This window comes from Pseudonaja textilis, chromosome 2 (genome assembly GCF_049901715.1).
Source record: "Pseudonaja textilis isolate UNSWEBS1 chromosome 2, rPseTex1.2, whole genome shotgun sequence".
Taxonomy (NCBI): domain Eukaryota; kingdom Metazoa; phylum Chordata; class Lepidosauria; order Squamata; family Elapidae; genus Pseudonaja; species Pseudonaja textilis.
The window spans coordinates 96,129,908-96,155,073 of NC_141991.1; the positions used below are offsets into that span (position 1 = coordinate 96,129,908).

Below are 25,166 nucleotides of genomic sequence, written 5' to 3' on the forward strand. Positions count from 1 at the left end.
AAGTACAGAATGTACTAAGCCAACATGTAATTTGCTTGGTTTTGCTATAGCGCATGGTGGAAAACAGCCACAAAATGATGGCAAAAAGAAAAGTGTTCATTCACTCTTTATCACGTGTGTTATAGTAGGTTTCCACATAGTAATGCCTGAAATCTTGCTCTTCATTAGGAATAGTTAGATAATAATTCAAGAGTCCACCAAGATGATATATAGAGGAAAAATAGAGCAGTTACATATGGGAAGTAAAAGATTTATTTTATTTGTTTGCAAAGCAAATACAGACTTAAAGAAAGGTTTATCACTTTATATACTGTAACTTTGTTTGTTTCCAATATGGCTAAGGACTGGATTATTTCTTCTCCGAGTAATCTCTTATGACAGCTTCTTACTGATTCTCTTGAAGGTTATATCAGCAACTGTAGAAACCTTAAAAGAATTAATAAATTAAATTTATTAAACAAATAAAAATACTTTTTGTTGAATCTATAGAGGAATATCTATATATCTACTACATATATTTAAGCTATCCTGAGTCACTGAGAATGATTTGGGTGACCATATACATTTTCATACATAAATCTATAGCTAGTACCATGTTTTCATCCTGACATGTATACAGCTGAAAGCTTTCTTTTTTTGAAACTCTTAATGACTTAGAAATTCTGCATTAGATCTTTATGGCTGAGCAAATGAATCAAATTCATCAAGGCATTTTAGAACGCCGGTTTCTCCATTGCTGCACCTTAATTCATACAGGTCTCCTTATTTCCTAGAATGTCTGATTATAAAAAAAGAGGATTTGTGTAAATCCAGGTCAAGACTTGATAAAGCTTCTTAAGAAAATTTAAGAAACTCTTGATAAGTCAGCTGTTTTTATCTCTGTTCATAGCAAACATTTTAAATATTTTTTTTATATTTTATTCACATGTTGCATTTTTATATTTTTATTTTCAGCAGGTGACAGACTACTTTGGCTACACTAAGTACATGGAAGGAGACTATCACAATCACATTTTTAAAAGAATGTGCCTACAAAGCATGGACTTTAGTCCTCCTTTACTCTCTCCTTATTCTTTGATTTACTGATCCATTTACTGCAACTATAAAGAAAAGTAATGGTTTCCCTTGTCCAGTCATGTCAAATTCTAGGGGGCGGTGCTCAACTCTATTTCTTAGCCAAAGGAACCAACATTGTCTAAAGACATTTCCGTGGTCATGTGGCCAGCATGACTAATACACCGAGGCTCACGGAACGCTGTTACCTTCCCACCAAAGTGGTACCTATTTATCTACTGGCATTTGTATCTTTTCAAACTGCTAGGTGGGTGGAACTTGGGGCACGTAACAGGAGTTCACTCTGTCATGCAGCATTTGGGTCTCGAACCTGGACTGCCATGTTTCAGTGTCTTTTAACTGCTGAGCCAGCGCAATCCCACTGCAGATATATTGAGCCAATTGTCTATAGGACTTTTTTTATCTTGGAATCAGCAATGCTGTACAATCCTTTTACTCTTGCTCCTTCCAGAGACATTAATATTGACTTAGTTTTCATGTTAATATATTTCTGTCAGTCTTTTTGACATCATATGTTCCAACTTCTAAGAGTTATTTTTCAAGATTTACCTCAATAAGTTTATCCCCAGCGATTTCTGCAGTATAATGGTAGTTTGGGAAGTCAGCAATCAATTTGCCATTTTCTTTTCTAACTATTGCCTGAAACAGATTGGCATGCGTTAGTTATCTGGTTGACTGAAGTTCATTCAATAGCATTTAGATGGAAATCTTCTTGGGCAGGAGGAATCCTCCCTGGGACTGAAAATAGTTTTGATTGCAAAGTATACCTGAGAACAACTCTACAAAAAAATAGCTAGAAATAACCTAGTAAGCACTTAGCACGTGTTCAGGCAGTTGCTGGAGTCTTATTTTAGCAACCATGTTCATGTATCAAAAACAAAAATACAACCCTAACACACTAATACGTAAGCAGAGATGAATGGTAGAAGGTTGCTTCTTCTAGCATAAAAGGGGTGAGTGGGTTATATTAGCTGAGTATAACCAAATAAAATTTAAAGCAAGCATTTAAAGGTTTTTCATTGATTTTAGGGAGAGAGTCAACCCTATTTGTTACTCTCATTTGCTGGAACTAAGAAGTTTTAAGAAAGGCTGGATTTTTAAATTACTGATAGATTTATTGGTTGTTTGTTATATTTATCCAAGCCTATTCTCAAGAGTTAATCAGTATACAGATAGTCCTTGACCTGCTACAACCACAAATGAGACCAAACTTTCTGTTGTCAAGTTAGACATTTGTTAAGCGAGTTTTGTCCTTTTTTACAACATTTCTTGCCACCATTGTAAGATAAATCACAGCAGTTGAGAAGTTAATAACCCAATTGTTAAGTGAATCCGGCTTCCCCATTGACTTTGCTTGTTAGAAGGTTGCAAAAGGTGATTCACATGATCGTGGGACACAACAACGGTCAGAAATATGAACCAGTTGCTAAGCTTCTGAATTTTGATTACATGATCATAGGGATGCTGCAAAAGTTGTAACTGTGAAAAACAGTCAAAAGTCACTTTTTTCGGTGCCATTGTGACTTTGAATGGTCACTAAACAGTTGTAAGTCGAGGATTATCTGTACCAGAGGTGGTATTCAGCAGGTCCTGACCAGTTCTTGAGAACCGGTATCAGAAATTTTGAGTAATTCGGAGAACTGGCAAATACCACCTCTGACTGGATCCGCCCCCATCTATTCTCTGCCTCCCAAGTCCCAGCTGATCAGCTGGGTTTTCTTTTGTTGCCCTACACAAGAGAACAGAGCTGGAAAGCAGGTTAGTGAGATGGAGACGGAATGGGGATTTTGAAGTATCCTTCCCCTGACATGCCCACCAAGCCATGCCATGCCACGCCCACCAAGTAACCCTCACAGAACTGGTAGTAAAAAAATTTGAATCCCACCACTGATCTGTACTGAAGCTACATATAGAGCCTCAATTTTTTTTCTATTATTGTATTATAACCACTTATATCCTAGAATATTTGGTCACAAAAAGGTTCCTTGGAACTCCAGACCAAGAATTTATAAGAATCTTTATAGTCTTATGAAAATGGGTTGAAAGAACAAAGACTGGCCCAAATTCACTACATTAATTTCTATGACTGAGGATCGACTTGTGTATTTCAGTCTACACATTCCTTCTTCAAAACCATACCTCCTGGGTTTTTTTTAAAAAAAAAGATTACAAGTATCTCAGAATAGTGAGGTGGTGATAAATGAAACTACTTTTTAACTCTTTATTGTTGCCTCTTTTACAGGAGACAGTGCTACATGAACTGGAACTTGAAGAAAAATGAACAGAGGTGCCCCTATTCTCTCTACTTGGAAAGCTATCGTTTTGAAAAAAAAAGAGCTATTCAAAATTAAATGTACGATTCTCATATTTTTGGTATACAGTATTTTTTCAGTATGTAGTATGTACAGCCTGTAGGTTTGATATCTGCTAACTTATTCCCAGCTTTTTTTTTTTAATCATACTCATCTGCTAACTTTGTTTTGACTTACTTAACTTTCATATCTGCTACATTTATTCCAACTGTTATCGCTTTTATATAATAACAGGAAGTTGTTTCCAAGTCACTGGTGTTTTCTAAGTTCTTCCACTGTATTTCTAGAGTTATTTAAATTTGTAGATTCCTCCATGGTGTTCTACAGGTAATGCTAACTTCTGCAACTGGGTAAAAGGTAGGAAGGATATAGATTCAGATAGGATGGCTTCAAAAGGCACGTAATAGCTTATTGGTTATCATTTGAGCACTTCTCTTTACTCAAGATCATATTGATCCTTTTTTCCACCTAGCAAACTATAGAAAATCAATGATTTCATCCAATGCTGGAGAAAGGTGTGAGAAGTATAACCTTGCTTTCTATTACTGATTTTAGCAGTCCCTAGGAAAATGTGGAAAGCAATCTCTGCTAACTATGCATTAACCATCTTGAAAATTATAGTTTCCCCTGCGAGAAATAAGCCACATTAAATAAGGAATCATGAAACAAGTTGGTCAGTCAAGTTGCCTTCCTTCTAGTTCTACTTGTAATTGGTTTTTTATTGTCATTAGTGGGGGAAGCACCAATCTGGTCCCCAACATAGGGAGCCAGTAGCATTACTTTCTGCAACCCGGGATTTTATACAGGTCATTAATTATCCATATCTGAGGCAGACCTATGAGCATCCTAATCCAAATGCTATTTTCACTCTTGCTTTAGGAGACCTTTTTGACCACTACTGGAAAGAACAAATGTAAATTAATTATGCAAACTGGATTGGATTTAATAATAGCCATAAAAATCACTGGCACTGGACCTCCAAAGTTCAATTTGTTTCATACAGACTGCACTGAGTATAGTATAAATAAATTGGGATCCAACAGTGTGTTAAAGAAACAGAAATGTTGCACCAAAGCTGCAGCTGCTCCATAGCGCAAATATATCCTAGCAACCTCTTTTTTTCTGACATGATTTCATGATATCCTTCATCTCACCCCAACTTATTTCTACAGCAACTTAAAGTCTTCTATGCTGTTCTAGCATAGATATGTAGTATTTTCCTCTTTAAGTAGGCAACAAGCTGGGGTAATTTGCCATGGTTACAATCTAATACAATTCAAGTTTGTGTCACAGTCACAGTGTGCTGGAACTGGCACATAAAAACTGATTGTTTCATTTTCTGGGAATTTTGCAAGTTGGTTGAGAGCAGAGCTGATCCACAATGCCCGTCACCAGTTTGTTGGCTAGCAGGGAAGTGATAAAGGACCCACCAGACCCAGTTGTTATACATTTATTGGCATATCACTACATTCAGCTGATTTATGAGAATGAGACCATTGTGGCATCTTTAGGCCACTTCTGCAGGGACACCCCATCCCTCCATTGCATGGGTACAGGTTTCCAGGACCACTTGCCTTTGGACAACCAAATTCACTAATCCCTGTTCTTAAGAGTACCTTACAGGTGTACAGGCTGCCCCATTTCCTAGCATGGTGCTTATGATAAAATATGGAGTGGCAGTGAGGGTTGCCAGTGTTGTACCGATATATTTTTCTGCTGGCCAAAGGATCTGCAGATAGCATTTTTATCAAGGCCAAGAAATAACTTTCTGTCAATAGGGTCTGAAGTGATGACGATGGGTGGATGGGTAAAAAAAGAGAATTCAAACACACATGATTCCAAATTTGGAACCCTAACAATTGTTGCTCATGTAAGTTCATAAACACTTAAGATCTGGACCAGGAACATCAAGGAACAGGGTCGTCCAAATCTGCAAGATGGAGATCATGGTGCCAAACAATTGTTTACCTTGAATTTTTTGCCTCCTACTGTCTCCATTTCTGATTCCTTGCCAATAACGAACGTATTAGTCAAAGTATGCCCTCCTGGATAAATCTGAGACCAAGTGAATTCATCATTATTCTGTGCTATTTCAGTAATGATCTTGAAATTTCTTCCTTTTTCAATTGTATCATGAGGAAGACCTAACAGAGAGGGAATAAAAATCAGTTATTAATCAACACTGCATCTGTTAATTGTTTATAAGGGTCCATAAAAGTGCTGCTGTTTAATTAGTGTTTTATTTAAGTTAGGGTTTTTTATTTTGAATTTACATTTATCTTGAATTCATATTTATAGATAATAATGAAAAGTCACCTTTCTTATATGGGAAGTTTGTCCCTAAAGGTATTGATTTGGTAGAGCCAACTTGTTACATTTCATGATTATAAGTGTATAAAAAAGGAACTGTCCAACCAGTAGCCACAATACCTATCTGCAGTCTTTCCTGCCTGCTGATGAAAGCTTTCTCATAACTCAGTCTAATGTATCTGAAAAAGAAGATGGTGCAAGTTTTTGAATTACAAAAATCTGAACTGTCAGAAAAAATCCTACAGACACTGTGGGATTCTACAGCACTGATGTACATTTTGCCCTCATCCAATACCGACACCCCAAAAAACCCGATACCATTAAAATCCTGAAAGCTTGCACACTATTTTACTAACTAGACAAAGTTAATACAAAAACAATGTTTTTCTCTTGAAATGCCCAGGGCAAGAACTCTCTTTATCTAGCCAAAGAAACATCTAATTAATGAAAGAGAAAAAAATGTACACACGCACCTAGGCGCTTCATAAAGTTGTCATAGTTTTCTTCATTTTCCATTTCATATTTTCCAGTGAAACTCATTTTCTGTGGGATGGCAATGAAAAGCTTGCAGATGAAAGTCTTGATGAAGAAGATTCTGATTTGGTCCAGGAATGGAAAGCCCCAGTTTATATAGGGCTTTCTTAGTTCAGATTACCCATCTGAGCACCCCACAGATGTCCTCACAGAGTTGTAAAAGGAAGTTAACTCTTTTAATAACTGGAGTATAATTTAGCATGAATCACTAACCCTGGTGTTATTGACCTTGTAAAAAAGTTCATTCTGACAGGTCCGTATTTGGAAATACTGAAACGTTCTACGTGAACTAAGTCAAAATTGATAATGTGTGTTTTTTTTAATTTACCATAATACGTTTAAAAAAACAGAAATTATACTTTGGCTAATTATGAGAGAAATTTTACAGTGCTATATTAATCCTCAACTTTCCTTGTTCTTAAAATTATTTTTTTCTATATCTTTCAGAAACCATTTAAGCAATCCTTTTTAGTTTAGGAGAAATTTTATTTTATCCGGACTAAAAAGTTCTAGAATGAATAGTCTTTGTTTGTGGGGAAAGTGTTCTGACCTCCTGGGAATCATGGTCGTCCATTTTTACATAGCTTGCTGTCCAAACCTAATTTTTTTGTTTAAATGGAAGATAATCATACATGTATACAATCTCCTTCCAGATATGGTTATAGAAAATATGAGTATCTCAATATTGCCATTCATTGCATGCATTGCTCAGTTATTATTTCCCCTGAGTTAACTGTTTGCTGATTCCATAACTACAGGTCTTGGGAGGCGAAGACAAATTATTCTCAAACATTGAACAGTCTTTGGGATCAGGAAGCATCGCTCAGCATTTGTTTTGCTTGAGGATACCTGCATTTTGCAGTATCTAAAATCCCTTGTAGTAATCAAATTGGGTAGAGAAAGTGGCTTGCTGAGCAATGCAATATTGAAATCCATGCAGCAGTTGTATCCTGTTACAGATTTCAATGAATACAAACTAATATGCAAATATCCACTATCTACTCATTCTCTGATCAACAGAAAATTATATGGGCAAGAAATCTGTAAGCTCCATTGCCTGTGTTTTATCTATTGTGTCGGTTCTGACTCAGTGGTAACCCTTTACTTTACAAGTACAGCTCATGCTAGGTAAATGGCGCTGTCGCAGAGGTGTATTCAGCAGGTTCTGACCAGTTTCGGAGAACCGGTAGTGGAAATTTTGAGTAGTTCAGAAAACCGGCAAATACCACCTCTGACTGGAGATTTTACAGTGTCCTTCCCCTGCCACGTCCACCAAGCCATGCCCACAGAACCGGTAGTAAACAAATTTGAATCCCACCACCGCATCTGTTGTCTTCTTTTTAAAAATTATACTGCATTGTTTTAATCATTAATAAGATGTTCTCTCAACCCATCTTTACCAGAAGAAAACTTTACCCCCCATTTTCAAGGGATAACATTCTCTTGAGAACAAGAGTCAAATATTAATTTCTTTCCCAATAATTTCCAAAGAAGCCCAGCTATCTGTATTACTGGGCATGCAATAAAACTTCTGCTTCCACTATAACCAAATACTTCCCACGATTTCAATGTGTTACAGATAATGACTGCTTAGTTATAACAATAGTGGTAATCATTCAATCTCATTTTCATTCATTAAAAAATACAAAACAGAATATGTGCACCCAAGAGTACAACTGAAAATCAGGATAATTACACCCCTCTCCAGCTTGTTATAATATGGGATGTGCAGATTGAAGAGAGTAAACCTTGGAATCTGAACTTGCTATGGTATTAAAAAAGTAATCATTAACTTAGCAATTTGGCTAAAGAACCTAGTTTAAAATGGAATTTAATATGGGCACATATACCTATATCTATATCTATCTATCTATTTATCTATCTATCTTCTCTCTGTCTCTCCATCCATCCATGCATCCATCTATCTGAAAGCCAACTTAAAATAATGGTTAAAGGTGCTGGGTTAAAGATCAGATACTGAATTAGAGACCAGGAGACTATCAATTCCAGTCCTATTCTAGGCACAAAGAAGGAGGCAAGTCACTTCTGAAAATCTTGCCAAAACAGGCAATCACCAAGAGTCAACATTCACTCAAAGGTATAAAAAAGATTACATGCAAGCATATTTTAAATATATTTAATTATTATTTTACAATTATTTTATTATTAATAAATAATAATACATGCTATACAGTTTAACATATTGACTTCTACCAATGCAATAATCATCATCCTCGGATCCTTCCAAAAACCCAAACAGTGAGCAAAGCCCCTTTTTATACATTATCCTCAAAACAACATTCTCTCTCTCCTGCATATTCCCAATCAGTAGGGGCAACATCTGCCAAACCTATTGCTGCAGAAGGAATGGGGCACATCTGGCTACAGGAATCTTTCTCCATTATCTCCAGCCTCTTCTAGTGCCCTTCCTTATTCACCCCATTTTGTTGTAACTCAAGGTGAGTAACTATTATTTTTTAGCAACAAATATAAAGAGTGACAGCATTCATGCGAGACCCATTGACTACAATCCAAAAACAAAAATAGCCTAATTAGTGGCTTTTCACATTTTCTTCTTTAAGAAGATCTGTTTCTCTTTCACAAGGGCCTAGCGGGACATTCTTCACTTTCCCCATGTGAAAAACAAAAGGTGCTAGGTCAAAATGACCAACAAATAGCTGTGAACAAAAGTGCTTTCATGACCTGCTATAAATACATCACAAGTGCAGACAGTATTTACGAGGTTAATTTTCCTCCAAAAGAACAGCCTGAAAACAGGATGGTTGAAAGAGAGTTGAATGGCTAAGGAGTTGCAAATAATAAAAGCAAAAGACTTTGGGGACAGAGAGAAGTCACGGTTATCCCTTCTCTGAGTAGGACTGAGAAGAATATCTTACTCCTGATTTCCTTCTTCATACATAAGGGTGAGAGTCTGTAGACCTTCCTTCCATTAAGGCATGGATCAATCTACTTCCCTCTTGTAGGAAAAGACAGTACAATGCCCCAGGGATCTCTTCTCAAGTGTTTACAAGGAATAACTTGGGCTAAACAGATTTTTGTAGTGTGTGCATGTGCTGTATGTACTTGTAGATATGCGTTCAAAAGTAGTCTCTCTGCAACAGAATAGTTTGCTTGTGTGCATACATGCCAAGGAAGGGATTGATTTATGTTAGGATACCTTATCTGACAGATTTAATTTCAATTAATGTTCAGTAAGTAATTTTACAGTTTTGGCTTGGTTCTATCTTTTTTGGCATGGTGGTCTCTGGCCCATGCATATAAATGCATGCAGATATACTGTACATATACAAGTGAAGTTTATGCAGCCATTTTATCGTGAGGGTGGAATCTCTAAACTGGGTTCATCAGGAATGGGCAACTCCAGATGGCAACATGGGATGGTGGGGAACCTGGGTAGTGTACAGTATTTCTATAAGTGGATATAGCCTTTTTTTCTGTCTAAAGTTTTAGGGAAATTTACCTTAAATTCAAGGTTATTTTTCTTGCAGGTATTATAGGTAAGTATTTCTGAGTTTCACTAATTATCCTTAATCAGAGCTTGGAAGGTGTTTCAGATAATTGTTAAAAATTAACAGCAATGAAAAAAGCTGACTCAATTCATTAAAACTCTTCCTTACCATAAATGAGAAATTATAGTTACCTTATCCACTTTTATTGTCATGATTATTATTTTATGTCTTTATAATCCCTCCACACATTTAGTTTCTCATGGAAAAGAATGGGAATTTAACTGAAATGCTCTTACCCATAACACTTTGGCAATTTCTGAAAGTTTTGCCATTTTCAGAATGGCAGAGATCTTCTGATAATAAAATACTACTTCCTCATTAGATAGCAGCAAACCTGGAGCATGATGCCAGAGAAATTAATAGAGGTATTCATTGGAAATGGGAACAAAATGAAGGGATCCTTTATCATATGGACATGTAAAAAAGCTTTTAAAATGAATTCAAATACATATTTTGATACAACAGAATTTACAGGTGAATGTTCAGTTGACATTGGAACTTTTTTGCCCACTCATCCCCACAAAAGAAAAAGAAAAAAGAAAACTATTTTAAAATCTTGATTCCATCCATTTTGCATTGTTAATATACCCATTCCCTTTCAAATAAGCAGGACAATAAATCCCAGAGTTTGTAATCAACATGAAAAAAGGCATGGCTAGAAATGCTCAGAACCCAGTATTCCTGTAGGAGGCATCCTGATTCCATAGCCGAAACTGATCTAGTTGATAAACCAAAACACCAAAATAAGAATCTGTTCCTTCAAAAGAACACAAACCCATTCATATTTCTCGGACATCCCACCCTTTGCTAACTTCAGCTTTTATTGGGATATCACTTCAAATTATTTTTCTTTTCATACCAAGAAATGTGATGGTGTCCAATAAACTGGAGATGAGCAACTCCTCTCCAGTTTATTGGACACCATCACATTTCTTGGTTTGAAAAGAAAAATAATGTACATTAATAATCCAAATACCAATGGCATTACAATCATAGCCCATTACAACTTTCTGCAGTAGGTTCCTGATGGAGTTAAAAAATACGACAAAACTGTTGTCATGTAGTAGTTGGCAGCAGTCAAAACACAAAACTGGACCCAGAGTTTTCATAAATAATGGAAAGATGTTGTAAAAGCAGATGTTCTGTAGGCAAAACCTAGCATGATCTACTTTGTTCAATGTAAGTCCTGCTAATGAAGATAGATGGTGGAGGAAAACCCTTATCTTAAAGGATGTGTGCCAAAATGGCTGGATTTAGTATTTATTACCCAGAGTATGAACTGAAAAAGACAAGAGTTATCCTGTTTGCATATAGGATCCACAGGAGGTAATAGGAGCAGACATAAACAATTGGTTAAGAGTTCCCTTGATGCAAACAAAATTAGAGATGGATCCTAAGAGAGAACGGAATGAATTTCAGGAATGCAATGATTCACACATACAAACACCACTTTTAAAATGAGAATTTCACAAAAAAAAGGCTTCCTCCTCAATCCTACTGTATATTCTGAAACTAGGATAGTAAGTACAGTACAGATTTGGGAAAGAGTGGACAAATTACAATTTTACTGCTGAACAAGGGCTGAGTTTCACATAACACTAAATAAGAAGTCCTGGGCTGGGTGACCTATACTTGGGAAGGTTTGAGTACAGCTCTCTGAAATTTCCATATTATTGGGAGAAGTTATTAATATATGACTGCAGGGGGAAACAGTATTCCTTCCTGTATTTAAATTAACCATATTTAATTTTAATCACATGTTAACAAAAGATCATTTTAAGTCCTTACATCTGGCATGCCATTCAACAGCAAAGCGTAGCCATTAGCCTGGAAATAATTATGTCCAATACTAATTGTATATTTTTTTCTTTTTAACATAATTTATATAGATAATTAATTGTCCCTTTCAGATTCAAAACTGAAAATGAAAACCAGGATCAATATAAAAAATTTTCATTTTATGCATCTTCTACTTCCTTTCTGTTTGATCTCGGGAAAAGAGACTCGAGACCAATGTGACAGTTCAGCTCTTTATTTGGTATATAGATCTGTGCTGGATCTGTGAGCCATGGCAGCCCTTCTTATAGGGATTGCCAGCGGCTCGCATCCAATGACAGCTCTTTGAATCTCCCGTGATCGGCGTGGCCAATCACGGGTGGTTCATTACGAGCCAATCACAGTAGTTCTTTCCACCAATCACAGTGTAGTCCATTTGGACCAATCAGGTGAGGGTATTCCAAGAATGCTAATATGGAACACCCCTCCCCTCTTGGTTCAGCCCAACCTACGTTAAGTAGTCCCGTAAGTAGGCGTGGCTTTTAATGTGTCTACTTGACCTGCGCAGCTCAGTCGTGGCGTGGTCTTTGGCAGGTTCGGACAGGATCTTTGTTGCTCCTGTCTCGATGGAACCGCCTGGAAGGGTGAGTGAGGCCTCTCGCTGCAACTCCCACCTGGTCTACCGGGGTCAGTTGAGTTGTCGGCTCTGCTGTTCCCGCCTGGTCTTTCCGGGCTGGTTGAGCTGGCTTGGCTGCTTCTTCCAGGCGAGGCTTCATCTTGGTGGGTCTCTGTTGGTTCCCTTCTGCCGTTGTCGTCTGCCAGTAAGTAGTGTTGGTTTATTTTTCTGTTTATTGGTGTAGGTGGGGGGTGTTCGGGTGGTGTTGGTTGTGGGTGTTCAGGTTGTTGATGTGTTCTGGGAGGTTTTTCTCCTCCCTCTTGGTTAATGTTTGGGGTTTCTCCCCCCCCCTCTGGTTTTTTTATTTAGTTCTACTTGTGGTGTTTGCACGTTGCTCGTGTTGTCAGTGGTTGTTCTCGACCTTAGTTGGTCGATGTGTCATTTCCAGCTTCTCCCGTCTTCTGTTTCTAGCCGGTACGACCAGGGGCCTGTCACCTGTGTTATTTTGGCCGGTATCCAGAGTGGGTCCCCCGAAATTTTTTTTGAATAAACTGTGTCTCCCGGGGTGAATGTGCGGTACCTGCTAGATGAGTCTGGTGGTTTTTCGGAATTATATGTCGGGTGCAGTCTGTCTAGGTGTGATCGTAGTTTTCTGCCCATTAAGAGTTCTGCTGGGCTTTTGTTTCGAGCTATGTGTTATGTGTTGTATTGTCAGTAGTTTATTGATTTTTTTCGTGTATGTTCCCTGTGTCCATTTTCTCTAGTGCATCTTTTGTGTACCTGACCATTCATTCCACCCGCCCGTTTGCCACCGGGTGAGCGGGCGCTGTCAATGCGTGTCGTATGCCCCGTTTGGCAAGTAATTGTTCGAATGCCAATGCCGTGAACTGCGGGCCGTTATCAGACACTAGCAAGTCTGGTAGTCCATGGGTGGCAAACAGTTTGGTTAGTTTAATGACTGCTTCTGTGGTGGTAGATTGCATGACGCTCACCTCTAACCAGTTTGAGTAAGCATCAACGGTTATTAGAAATGTGTGTCCCTTAGTGGGTCTCACAAAATCTATGTGGACCCTTGACCAGGGGTCCCTGGGTGTTTCCCACTCGAGGGTCAGTGCGGAGGAGGGGGTTTGGCCTGGATTTTTTGGCATTTGTCGCATGTTGCCACCCACGTCTCTATGGTCTTGTCCATTCCCGGCCACCAGACCGGCTAGGGATTTCATCTTAACAATGCCTGGGTGTCCCTCGTGCAGCATGTCCAATACCCTCGTTTGCAATGTTTCCAGAACCACCACCCTGTCCCCCCATAATATACATCCCTTTTGAGTAAATAATTCAGTCTGGTGGTTCCGGAACGGTTTAAACTGGTCGCTGCCCTCGGTTTCTGGCCACCCTTTTTCCACCCAGCTCAAAATCTGCACCAGATAGTCTCTCTGGCGATGTCTGACGCGGTCATTGGTGGGTTGTCCAATGTCTCTATCTGCAGGGTGGATGTTGTAGATGCCGGGTCATCTTCCAGGTCTGGCAGGGGGGAGCAGCTTAGTGCGTCTGCGTGTGAAATGCTTTTCCCGGGGTGGTGTATTAGTTGATAGTTGTAGGCGGCAAGGAACTCAGACCACCTCGTCATCCGTGGTGACAAGATGTTAGGGGTGGCCTTGTTCCCTGCCAGGATCCCCAGCAGTGGTTTATGGTCGGTGATAAGTGAAAAGTTCCTACCGTACAGGTACTCGTGGAACCGCTTCACGCCGGTGATTGCTGCTAGCGCCTCCTTGTCGAGCTGACTCCAAATTGGAGCCTCTTGCAATGGAATGCTCCCCAGTGGGTCACGATGGTTTGAGCCTCCGCAGTCTCGGCGCCGACTGGCAGCTGCTGGTATGCCTGCACCAGGTCAAGCTTTGCGAAGACTTTTCCTCCCCCAGTGAGTGTAGGAGGTGCTGTACCACCGGGACGGGGTAAGTACTCTGCTGCAGCATGTGGTTTAGGGTGGCATTGTAGTCACCACAGATTATCACGGACCCATCCAGCTTAATTGGGGTGACTATTGGGGTTTCCCACCTGGCGTGATCTATTGGTTCCAGGACCCCTTGTGCGATGAGCTTATCCAATTGCTCATCAATTTTTGGTTTGCCCGATGGTGACCGTCTGATGTGTTTCCTCTCTACACTGGGCTTCACTGAGTCGCTTGCTCTGACCGTCGTGGCTCCAGCGGCTCTCTGTGTGTTTGTCCTGGTTCCTGGGTGGAGTGTTGTCACGTCGCCTTGGGCTGTAAGTCCGTTTGTTGCAGCAGACCTTGGCGATGTGCCCCCCGTTTCTCACAGTGCCACAAATGGAGTCTAAGAACTGGCACTCTGAACGGGGGTGGTCTCCTCTGTACCTGGTGCACTGAAACCCCGACTTACGACCTCTCCACTCTCATCAGTCTCATTCTGACTGGAGCCGGTGGATTTCTTCCTCCTCGTCCTCAGTCTCAGGGGAGGAATCAATGTCCTCGTGGTGTGTTGTTGTTGCTTTGTTGCTTGCTTCTAGCCTTTTTTCTGGTGCTGGGTTGGTCTCTGCAGTTAAATGTTGGTCCATCACGTTCATCTGGCGCATCTTAGCTGCTGACTTCTTTGCAGCCTCGGATGCGGTGGCTTCAGCGATGGCTTCCATGACGGTGATGTCTGCTCGAGCCATCAGCCTGCTCTGGAGCGTGGGATCTCTAAGCCCGAGAACCACGTGGTCCCTCAGAGCCTCGTCCATGTCGGAGAAACCGCACGCACCCCCAATGTTCCTCAGGGCTGCCACAAAATCTCTGATGCTCTCCCCCTCCTTCTGGTTCTGTCAGTAGAACTCGTGCCTTCGGATGAGGTTGGGGACGGCTGGTGCATAGTGGCTTCAGAGTAGCCAATCGAGGTCTGCCCATGCCATCTCCTTCACATCTTGTGGCTTGGCCAGCACCTTGGCCATCTTGAACACTGCGGGCCCTCAGTCTGTCAGGAACACAGCTCTTTTTCTTTGATCGTTCGCGTCCTTCAGATTATTGCTCTTGAGGAACATGAGGAATCGATCAATGTATGATTCCCAGTCCTTGGCTGCCTGGTCGAAGGGTGCGGGTGGCGAGTTGCTGCCGGCCATCTTGTCGGTTGTTCAGCTCGGGGTGCCACGTGTTCGATTGGTCTCTTTGCCTCAGTATCCCACCCTCGTCACCAGTGTTTGATTGTGGGAAAAGAGACTCGAGACCAATGTGACAGTTCAGCTCTTTATTTGGTATATAGATCTGTGCTGGACCTGCGAGCCACGGCAGCCCTTCTTATAGGGATTGCCAGCGGCTCGCATCCAATGACGGCTCTTTGAATCTCCCGCGATCAGCATGGCCAATCGCAGGTAGTTCATTACGAGCCAATCACAGTAGTTCTTCCACCAACCACAGTGTGGTCCATTTGGACCAATCAGGTGAGGGTATTCCAAGAATGCTAATATGGAACACTTTCCTTTCAGGTTCCAGGTTGTATTTTCTTTGCCAAAAAAAAGTTTTTTGGCTTACAAAAATGAATGGACACGCCATCCCTCCCCCACCCCCACCCTAGTCATCTGGCCGCCTATTGGGCAGGCCAGCTTTACAATCCATCATAGCATCCAGAAGAGCTTTAAACCATGTTCAAAACTCAGCCACACAACAGCTGATAGATGCAAGTGGAGTGGTGGAAAGACATTATCTCTTGTTTCATCATGTACACAAAAACACAGGCGGGCACTTCTGATTGGCTGCTCAACAGGCTGATTCCAGTGTCCGAGCTGGAAATAAACTTAAGACCAATTTGTATTGGGTGGGGACGGTGGGGGGAGCCAATTTGAAAGAAACTGGCTGTTTTACTTTCCAAAGCAGAATGGCCATGGATGATACTACCCAGAAACCAGAATTAGGACAAGGCCCACCCCACTCTGAACAGGCTGAGGTAGGTTAAGCATATCAAGATGTGCTGCCTGCAATACTTTAATACCAAATTAGTTACAGACAACCTGAGGCATAAATTGAGGATGAGATAAAGGCATGTCATGAGGACACGGCAGAAACAAGAGGTTGCTGAGACATGCTCATGCTAACATTGGTGCAAGTGACAAAAGGCCCTAGGGCAACATCTTTTCAATTCTAGCTTGGAAACTGAATTTGCCTTTGGTATTATTGAAGAGTTCAAAGTCATTCCAAAATCGTATCTGCTGGCCTTTCTTGTTCTAATGAGATCCAGGTGTCCTCACTGGTCTTTTTATAGTTCTCAGCCAACATGCCCTATTCCACTTCTGTTTGGAAATTACAATAATTGTAGCCCAATCTATCTGGAAGGGAAGTATGCTCAGTGAAATCAGTGATGTATCTACTGAGCAATTAAAATAAATGTATGAGATGGCGCCATCTGGTGGGAAATACCAAGAATTGAATTGACAACATTTTTAAAAAAGAGGCTTTATCCCTTTACATATTAGAACATTGGAGAAAAACAGTGACAAATCACCTTGAAACTTCACTGCAACGTGCATAAAGGAGAACAAAATAAAGTCCAAATAAGCAGGGTAGAAAGGCTCCCCATTCTTCTGGAAAGATTCATCATGGGGGAAATAAAGTCTTCAGGGTAACCTCCCGCCACCCCAACCCCGCAAGCTAAGGATTTTCCATCACATGTGTATCCCTTGCCCCAGAGGGATTGTGAAGCCTTTCTTATGGCCCTCTTGACAGGTGAAAGCAAAATTGTAATTGCGTCATCAATCACTGTCATAACACTGTGTCACATCCATTCGGGAGACTAAAGGCACGTTGGCAATGCTGAGAGCACATCTGCCTGTTGCAGAGAAAAATGTGCAGCTGCTGTGATAAATGCTTGGGCAGTTCTGCACAACATTTGGGAGGCACACCACTCTGCATTGAGCTACAGTCTTCTATGGTAGGGTGATGTTATCCTGCAGGATCAGCAAAATGGCACTAACAGAAATTTAGTGGAGGGCAAGAAGCTTCAAGGTACAATTGCTGATTTCCTGTTTGGCAATCCTTGAAAATATTCTCTCTGTTAATGATACTAGAGGGGAGGTTCCTGCTGGAGGGGCAGTCCCCTTTGTTATGTTCACAGGATAAAGGAACTCTGGGTCACAATAGGAAAGGGGAGAGCTAACTGCTTTTCTTGAGAAGCAGAAGACTTCTCATCTACATAGGGAATGTGAGCCCAGGAGAGTATCTCCTTGTGGCTGTCTTGCTGCCTTTCCTGGGTCTTAAAATTAAAGGAGGAGCTCAAATCTTCAATTCACATAGCAAATGAAAGAAGAAATAAAGAAACAGATTTTAAGCCATTAGTGCAGTAGAGAAATGAGGGATTGCCCAAATCTGTATAAGAAGCACTGGGTGTTTTTTTCCATGAGAAAGAAGCATGGGTCATGGTTGCAGGAAACCATTAAGGCTGGTAAGCAAAGAGAGGCAAAATGTGTCATGTGATTCCATTTGCTCTCAAAGAAGGTGGGTAACACGGCATGTCAGTAATCCTGAGTGTTCCCATTTAACGGTGGACAATCTGTAACAGAGCCCAAACATAAACATGGGTGGAATTCAGTACTTATTTGCATTGAGTATATTTGAACATCTCTACTTATTCAGCAACGAATGAATAAGTAATCTTGAGCATCAATCAATCAATCAGTCAATCTTGCTTCCACCCTGCAGCCTGCCAGATACATTGTGCCCATTACTACTTTGATATGCACACGCTTCCTTATGTGTAAATATTTGTACATATAGATTCATTAACATGGAGAAATATATATGTAATATTTATGTGCTTAATTCTATGGATATGTATATCACATGTACATACAAATGCACCACAAGCACCTCAATCAAGGTCACCCTTTGTGGACTGTATTCCACCCTGCAGAGATTCTGCAAATAGTTTGTATAGTTATGTAAAACTCTTAACCTCTCCTGCAGCAAAATGTGGTGTTATGCATCACTTGGACACAATGCCCAATACCAAAGATCTCATAGGGATTACCGTATACAAGTGTTGTTCCAGCTTGTTACTCAGATCAGCAAAAGAAATACTAATAACCAATCTGTGCATCTTGAAAGGATATCTACAACTAATTAAAAGGGAATGCAGAGACCTCCATAAAAACATGTAAACACAAACTTGGGAAGCAGGCTCAGACCTGGTTGGATATCCCCTTGGGCTCCAAATCTTGATCAAGGGCATGTTCTTTCTTAGTTCCCTGCTCTCCACCTCTCTTTCTAGTTGATGTTCCACTTTTGGTTCCTTAATATTTGCCCATTTATAAGGACAAATGGTGTAACATAGTAAATATGATTGGTATAATTGGAATGTTTTGCATCCCCCTTCCAGATCACGACTGGTTTTGGGGCAGGAACCTATCACCATAATTGTTTGGTGGAACCTGCTGGGCATGATCAAAATTTTTGTCTTGCAATAGCACATCTGCATCCTCTTCCTCTTCCTCCTCCCCAAACTCAGGCACATCCTCTTGCATTTCCTCCAGATAGATCTTACCCTCTACGTTCTGTAAGCACTGGGGCATTATGCACCATGCTTCCGTACAACGTGCACAAGGTTTCTTCCTTTCTGCAGTCATCAGCAGTGATGTCAAAGTAGTGTGGTTCATGACTGAAGCTCATGTGTGCTCATCTTCAACCTTTGCTACCCTGCCAAACATATATCACATGTTAACATTGCACTTTACTTTCTGGGACTTCCTAACAGTTTCTGGTTGAATCAAAGTGCCTACGTTCGCACGTTATTATAGGCAAACCATTGTAGTAGTAGCATAATAGCCCAGCTGTGTATAGAAACTCCTCTGACTTCCCATCATTTGCGGAAGCCCTGGAATTTTACCAGGCCTCTTATTACATTTGCTTACCTGATTGCTAATTGCTTTGCTTTTGGGTGGGGAGGATGAGGCAAGGATTGTACCATATGGCTATTCCTCCTGCTTTTTCCAAGGAAGGCTTCCATTAAAAATGTAAGAAAAGCTTCAGAAATCTCACCTTGGGGAAGATCTTTCTTGGAATAAGTAACTGATGATCATAAAACAGATGATGTCCATTATACCTTCTGAAAGTACCCATGTAATAGGAGTAGCAAGGAAGTTTTAGAAAAAAGTAAACCTGATATTGACATTTGGCAAACAGACACCAATCTTAAGCCCTCACCTGCATAATCTCCAATATTGTTGTGTGATGGTGTCCGTGCTCTCAGAGTTGTTCTGCAATTTTCTCTAAGACTTCTAAAGTCCAGTGGTAGAACTTCAGCTCCTTTTCCTTCAGATTTACAGAAGAACAATTATTCCATTCCTTTTCCATGTCCTTCCCTGTTGGCATTTTGTTGGGTGCTTTCCTTGCTTGGTCATGTTTAGAAAGATTATCTTTAACAAACACACAAAAAGGGTAGGCATGTGAGTGATCAAGATAGTGAGGGATCAATGAATTTATTTCTTACTTGTGACTAATGTCCAAAAATAGTTGGTGGGCAGCCCTGGAAAACGCATGCACCTGAATGGACTTTTTCGGCTTGGGAGTGACAATAGCAATCACCACAAAGCCAAATGATGGCGAAGTCATCAGACTGGAGAAAGTAAAATTGTGCTGCCCCATCACCTCCAAGGATGACATGGGTAACTATGGTGTGTTGTACAAACATCTATGGGAACCAATCAGAGCTGCATAAGATTGACCCCAGAAACACTGACCATTCAAGAGTAATAGTTGTAGCGCTCTTATGACAGTTTACTAATAAAACCAAGAAACCTCTGGGCCATACAAAACTTGTCATCAACAGAACAGTGACAAATTTATAATGCACCCATAGGGACCTAGCTAGCAAGAGACACCAATGTAAATCAACCCTCTGTATAACATATGTCTACCTGCCAAATAATGACACTAGGATTCTTTTCAAGAATGTGAAACCCATGATTAAAAGACTTGGTTAGCATGATGCAAAATACCAGTCAGGAATTGCTGAGACAAATGCCTTTACAAAAACCAATGTCCAGTTTCTTCAGTAACCAAATCCAACATGGCTGCAGAGGGCCATGATCTTCAACCAAATGGAGGGGATAAAGCCTAAACCAACAAATGGAAGATAGACAGATCTCAACCTCCAAGCACCTCAATCAGTTAAGGGTCAAAGTGGTTCATAAAGTTATGGCAAAAGCCCTGGCTGAAAAAGAGGAAAGACTACATTAGACCAGAAGAGTTAAGGACTTTAGGTTTCATTCGTTACCATAGGATGTAAGAAAAAGCCAAACAACCACTAATTCTGCCAGTTCCTCAATCACTAATTTTGCCTGTTCCTCAACCACCTGCCACACCATGTAACTGGAAGGAAACCAGCTCTCTTTGATCTCTGTATCAAAATACCATGGAAGATTCAACATCTTAAGCATGGTACTTTGCAACTATTAGATCCTATTAACCTAAATAGAACTTTACAGATATGTATGTACAGAGAACAGTTTCTCTAACAGTTTTGCATAGACCACAATTCTAGCTTTTGAAAAATAGTGCACTGTTTTTTTTGTTTTGTTTTTATTTATTTTGTCAATCACTTACAAGATAATAGGTATAAGTATAAACACAGTTATGAATACATGAAATGGATACATGTAAGAAAAATAAAAAGAAACAAGACAGGGATGGTAGGCACATTGGTGCGTTTATGCACACCCCCTACAGACTTCTTAGGAAAGGGGTGAGGTCAATAGTATACAGTCTAAGGTTAAAGTTTTTGGGGTTTGGGGAAGAAACCACAGAGTCAGGTAGAGTATTCCAGACATTGACCATTCTGTTGCTGAAGTCATATTTCCTGCAATCAAGTTTGGTGCAGTTAACCTTGAGTTTGTATCTATTGTTTGCTCTTGTGTTGTTATAGTTAAAGCTGAAATATTCATTGACAGGTAGGACATTGCAGTGTATGATTTTATATACTATACTTAGATCGGACCGAAGGCAGCGTAGTTCTAGGTTTTCTAAGTCTAGAATTTCAAGTCTGGTGGCATAAGGTATTCTGCAACGAGTAGAGGAGTGGAGAACTCTTCTTGTGAAATATTTCTGGACTTTCTCAACTGTGTTAATATCAGATTCGTAACGCAGGCTCCAGACTGATAAGCTGTATTCAAGTACTGGTCTAGGAAATGTTTTGTATGCTCTAGTTAATAGTGTGATATTACCAGAGAAAAAGCTATGTAGGATTAGGTTAACAACTCTTAATGCCTTTTTTGTCTCTGTAGTTACAGTGGGCTCTAGCACTTAGCTCATTAGAGATGAGTACTCCAAGGTCCTTGAAAGAGTTTGGATCATCAACAAGGTCTTGACTATTCAGCTTGTATTTTATTTTCTGATATATATTTTTTGCCAATACGTAAGTCAGAGCATTTATTTGTTGAGATTTGAAGTTGCCATTTGTTTGACCATTCTGATATATAGTCGAGGTCTTTTTGAAGGGTAGCAGTATTGCCTGTGGTGTTGAATAGCTTTACATCACCAACGAAGAGAATGCAGTTGCTCTTAATATGATCACAGAGGTCATTTATGTAGAGTATGAAGAGAGTTGGTCCTAAAACACTGCCTTGGGGACACCACTGTTGACAGGTACAGAATTTGATAGGACCCTTCCAATTCTGACAATTTGTTGTCTGTTTGACAGGAATGCTTCTGTCCAGAGATACCGTTAGATTTTAGTTTTAGAAGTATTTTGTTGTACACCACTGAATCAAAGGCTTTACAGAAGTCTATGTAGATTGCGTATATTGCTTTGCCCTGATCAAGTTGTGTAGTCCATATGTTTTTGCAGATTACAGATTACAAGATAGAGTTGCAGATTACAGGATAGTTTTTTCCTGAAACCAAATTGTTTATTGGAGAGTAGGTTGTTTGTCTCTAAGTGGAGGGTAATAGATTGGTTAATAATTGATTCCATGACTTTACAGATGATGCAGCATAATGAGATTGGTCTGTAATTTTCAACTAGGCTAGGGTCTCCCTTTTTGAAGATGGGGATGACCATGGCTAGTGACCATAAGTTTGGCAAGGTGCTGGTCCTGAAAGATTTTTCAAAGATTATGCTTAGAGGATTGGCTATGGCAGTGGATAGCTTTTTTAAGAAGTAGGCACATATTCCGTCCAGTCCAATAGATAGAGATGGTGTTAGATTGTATAATGCTTTTTCAACATTGTCTTCTGTAAAATCGATATGTATTAGATCATTGTAGTTGTCTGTGATTCGACCAGGAAATACTGGGCATGATCCATTGCTGTTTAGAAATAATGAACCAAAGAATGTGTTAAAGAGGTTGACTTTAATGGTGTCATCGTTGCAGTCTTTACCATTAGGTCCTTTCAGGGGTGGGATGGATCTTGAGTTTTTTAGTTTCTTGTTTACAAAATTGTAGAAAGCGTGGGTGGAATTGGTGCGTAGAAGGTTTTCCCCTTGTTTAATGTTAGCACAAAGCCAAGTTAAGGTCAGCTATTGTTTACAGGTGAAGGTGCCCAGCTTCTACATTAGCAATAGTGTCTCCTTTTAAGACTGGTTGCAAATATTTGCTGTATTAATAATTGTTTATTGAAAATGAAATCTTTCTAGAGGGGAAATGACAATGAAAAACAGAAGTAGAACTCATGGAAATACCATTCTGTGGGGAAATCGCTTTAAAACAGTAAATAGTGGTGAGGGAATAGCAATAAAAACAAGAAAAGCATTCAGAGAGGGCAGCCTGAGAACTAGAGTCAATGGGAAGTGGCAATGCAGATGAAGACACAATCCTTAGGGAAAGGCCCCTCAACAGGGAAACAGAATTTGAGGGGCCAGCAATGAAAGTTCCACAAAGCACTCAATGGGGAAGTAACAGTCAATGGGAAGTGGTAAGGAAAAAGGAAGTATCAGTCACTTGGGAAGGAGCTTTTTAAGAGAATATAATCCTTTTGAGAGAACAGCAATGAAAACAAGGATAGCATTTACAAACCACTCTGTGGGGGATGTAACAGTAAATGGCAATGAAGGAGCAATATAGCCTTCACAGAAAAACAGCTTTTAAGCAGCCCTGAAGGAACCACCCCTGTGGATTAGCAGCAGTATTTAGAGAAGGAAGGCAAGCTTTCTAGGAGCCCTTTTCTTTGCGTGAGAGAGGGGGGGAGGGGGAGGGAGAGGGAAAGGGAAAGGGAGAGGGAGAAAGAGAGAGAGAGAACAAGTTAGCTTCAGGAATCATCAGGAAAGGCAAGAAAAAAGGAACAGGGGACCTGAAAAGCAGCCTATATGTAACAAATGAGGGGAGGTGATAGAAAATAGATGAGGGAAAAAGAACTAGGGGCTGAGAAACCTATTGAGATGTAAAGACTGAGGAGAATGGGGGGAGTTGTTATTCTCAAGGGCTGGAGCCAGACGAAGCATTAGTAAATTTTGAAAGGAGGGTTTGGGGGAGGGGAGGGTGCCATGATCACCAATGTTTTTCAGCTGGATCACCTCAAAAAAAAAAAGTCCTTGGCTTCCAGAAGCCATGGTTCTTCTAGAGTTGAGATTTAGACCAGTTCAGAGAACAGAAACTGATCTCCTGCTCCTCTGGACTGGACCCAGCTAATCATCCAGGTTATGAAACCCAACTCAGGCAGGATTGCTCCAAGGACCCAGCAACAATGTTCTTCTGAGGTCTGAGGAAGCCACATATGAAGGCCCAGCAGCCTCCATAGACTGAAAGTGCAAGACAAGCTTAATAAAGAGCCTGACAGACCTCTGTCTACTTTGCGGTCATACTGGCTAGGATTAAACCTAGTCTGTTAAGGTAACCATGCCTCAACTGGTTCCAAAATTGGTTTCTCTTTGGATGACTTCAGTTATTTGTGGAAAGAGAAAATTAAGCTGAGATTTCTTTTACTGGCTGACTGCCCCGCCCCCCCCCCAAAAAAAAAAATTAAATAAATCAGGGATTGTATTTTGTGCCTATCTATACAAAGGAGCCTCCATTCCTTTAGGGCAGGTTCACAAAAGATTTCCCTTATCTGTCTATAAAAGATGCCCTTCCTCCAGAGTGTGGAGCACTGATGAGATTTGTAATCCAGTCAACAGAAGGTCAATGTGTTTCCTGTTTCATCTTCCCTTATTTCCAGTTTTATCTCTAAAGGTAGCAATGGCCAAAATGTCATATTTACAGAAAAAAATGAAAGAAAGATTGAGAGTTGCACAATAAATGATTTTCTATGCATGTATGTATTTACACAATTTATAAGGCCACTTGTTTCACCACAACAACTCCAGGCTAATAACAATTAAAATTTTAAAAAAATTGCAACCTGTAACAGCGACCTTGCCTATTACAATTAGTACTTGGGTGCAATCTCAAAACAACTGGAACATATTTGAACACCATTGGCATTGACAAAATCACGACCAGTCAATTGCAAAAGGCAACTTTACTCGGAATAGCTTACATCCTAGGATATACCTTAACATAATCAAACATTCACATCTACATAGCTCAGGTCCTTGGGAAGGAAGTGATAGGTGGAAAAAAATGCCAAATCCTGTCTAAACATCTAGCTGATTGTGTGACAAGCCATAATAATAATTTTGTCCTGTTGCTGGTATGAGAGTGATGTTTCTTGGTACGGTTATGGGAACACCCCACCAAGCAGCTTCTCCAATTTCCACACTAATCAAATGCCTCACCTTGCAGTACTCATAACTATGTAAGCATGGCTCAAGGCGTGATGAATAAACAAATAGGAGGGGAGGGGTGGCTGGAGAAGTAAGAGAAAGTGAAAATGACTGACAAAATAAAAGAAAAGAGAACAAGTAACAGGCAAGGGTAGTTTGATGCCGGATTGACTAAATTAAGCATAGAGGAAGAGGAAACCCTGGGTGGCCTTTGGTAATGAGAAGAAAATGACAGTACATGAACATGGAGCATTACATGGCTTTAATTGTTACCTTAAATTGTTCACTGTTTTGCAAATGTATTGTCTCTCCACTGCAAACAGAAAATGGGAGGTATAAC

General features: G+C 40.2%; 1 protein-coding gene across 1 annotated transcript; it reads right to left on the reverse strand.

The window, feature by feature from the left end:
* Nucleotides 1-234: 234 nt before the first annotated feature.
* On the reverse strand, nt 235-6,393 carry FABP6 (fatty acid binding protein 6). The gene is made up of 4 exons (XM_026696322.2): nt 6,170-6,393; nt 5,355-5,530; nt 1,624-1,713; nt 235-426 (listed from the first exon to the last, which is right to left on the reverse strand). Exons 1-4 carry the CDS (start codon nt 6,234-6,236, stop codon nt 373-375), a joined length of 387 nt encoding a protein of 128 aa, XP_026552107.1. The 5' UTR covers nt 6,237-6,393; the 3' UTR covers nt 235-372.
* Between the last annotated feature and the right edge of the window lie 18,773 nt (nt 6,394-25,166).

Bases quoted from the DNA above. Each gene is read 5' to 3' on its own strand.
- FABP6 (XM_026696322.2), bottom strand. From the start codon at position 6,236: ATGAGTTTCACTGGAAAATATGAAATGGAAAATGAAGAAAACTATGAC. The intron at 5,531-6,169 runs GTGCGTGTGTAC...CCTCTCTGTTAG, and splicing joins CAACTTTATGAAGCGCCTAG to GTCTTCCTCATGATACAATT. The intron at 427-1,623 runs GTAAATCTTGAA...AATTCTTTTAAG, and splicing joins CTGGGGATAAACTTATTGAG to GTTTCTACAGTTGCTGATAT.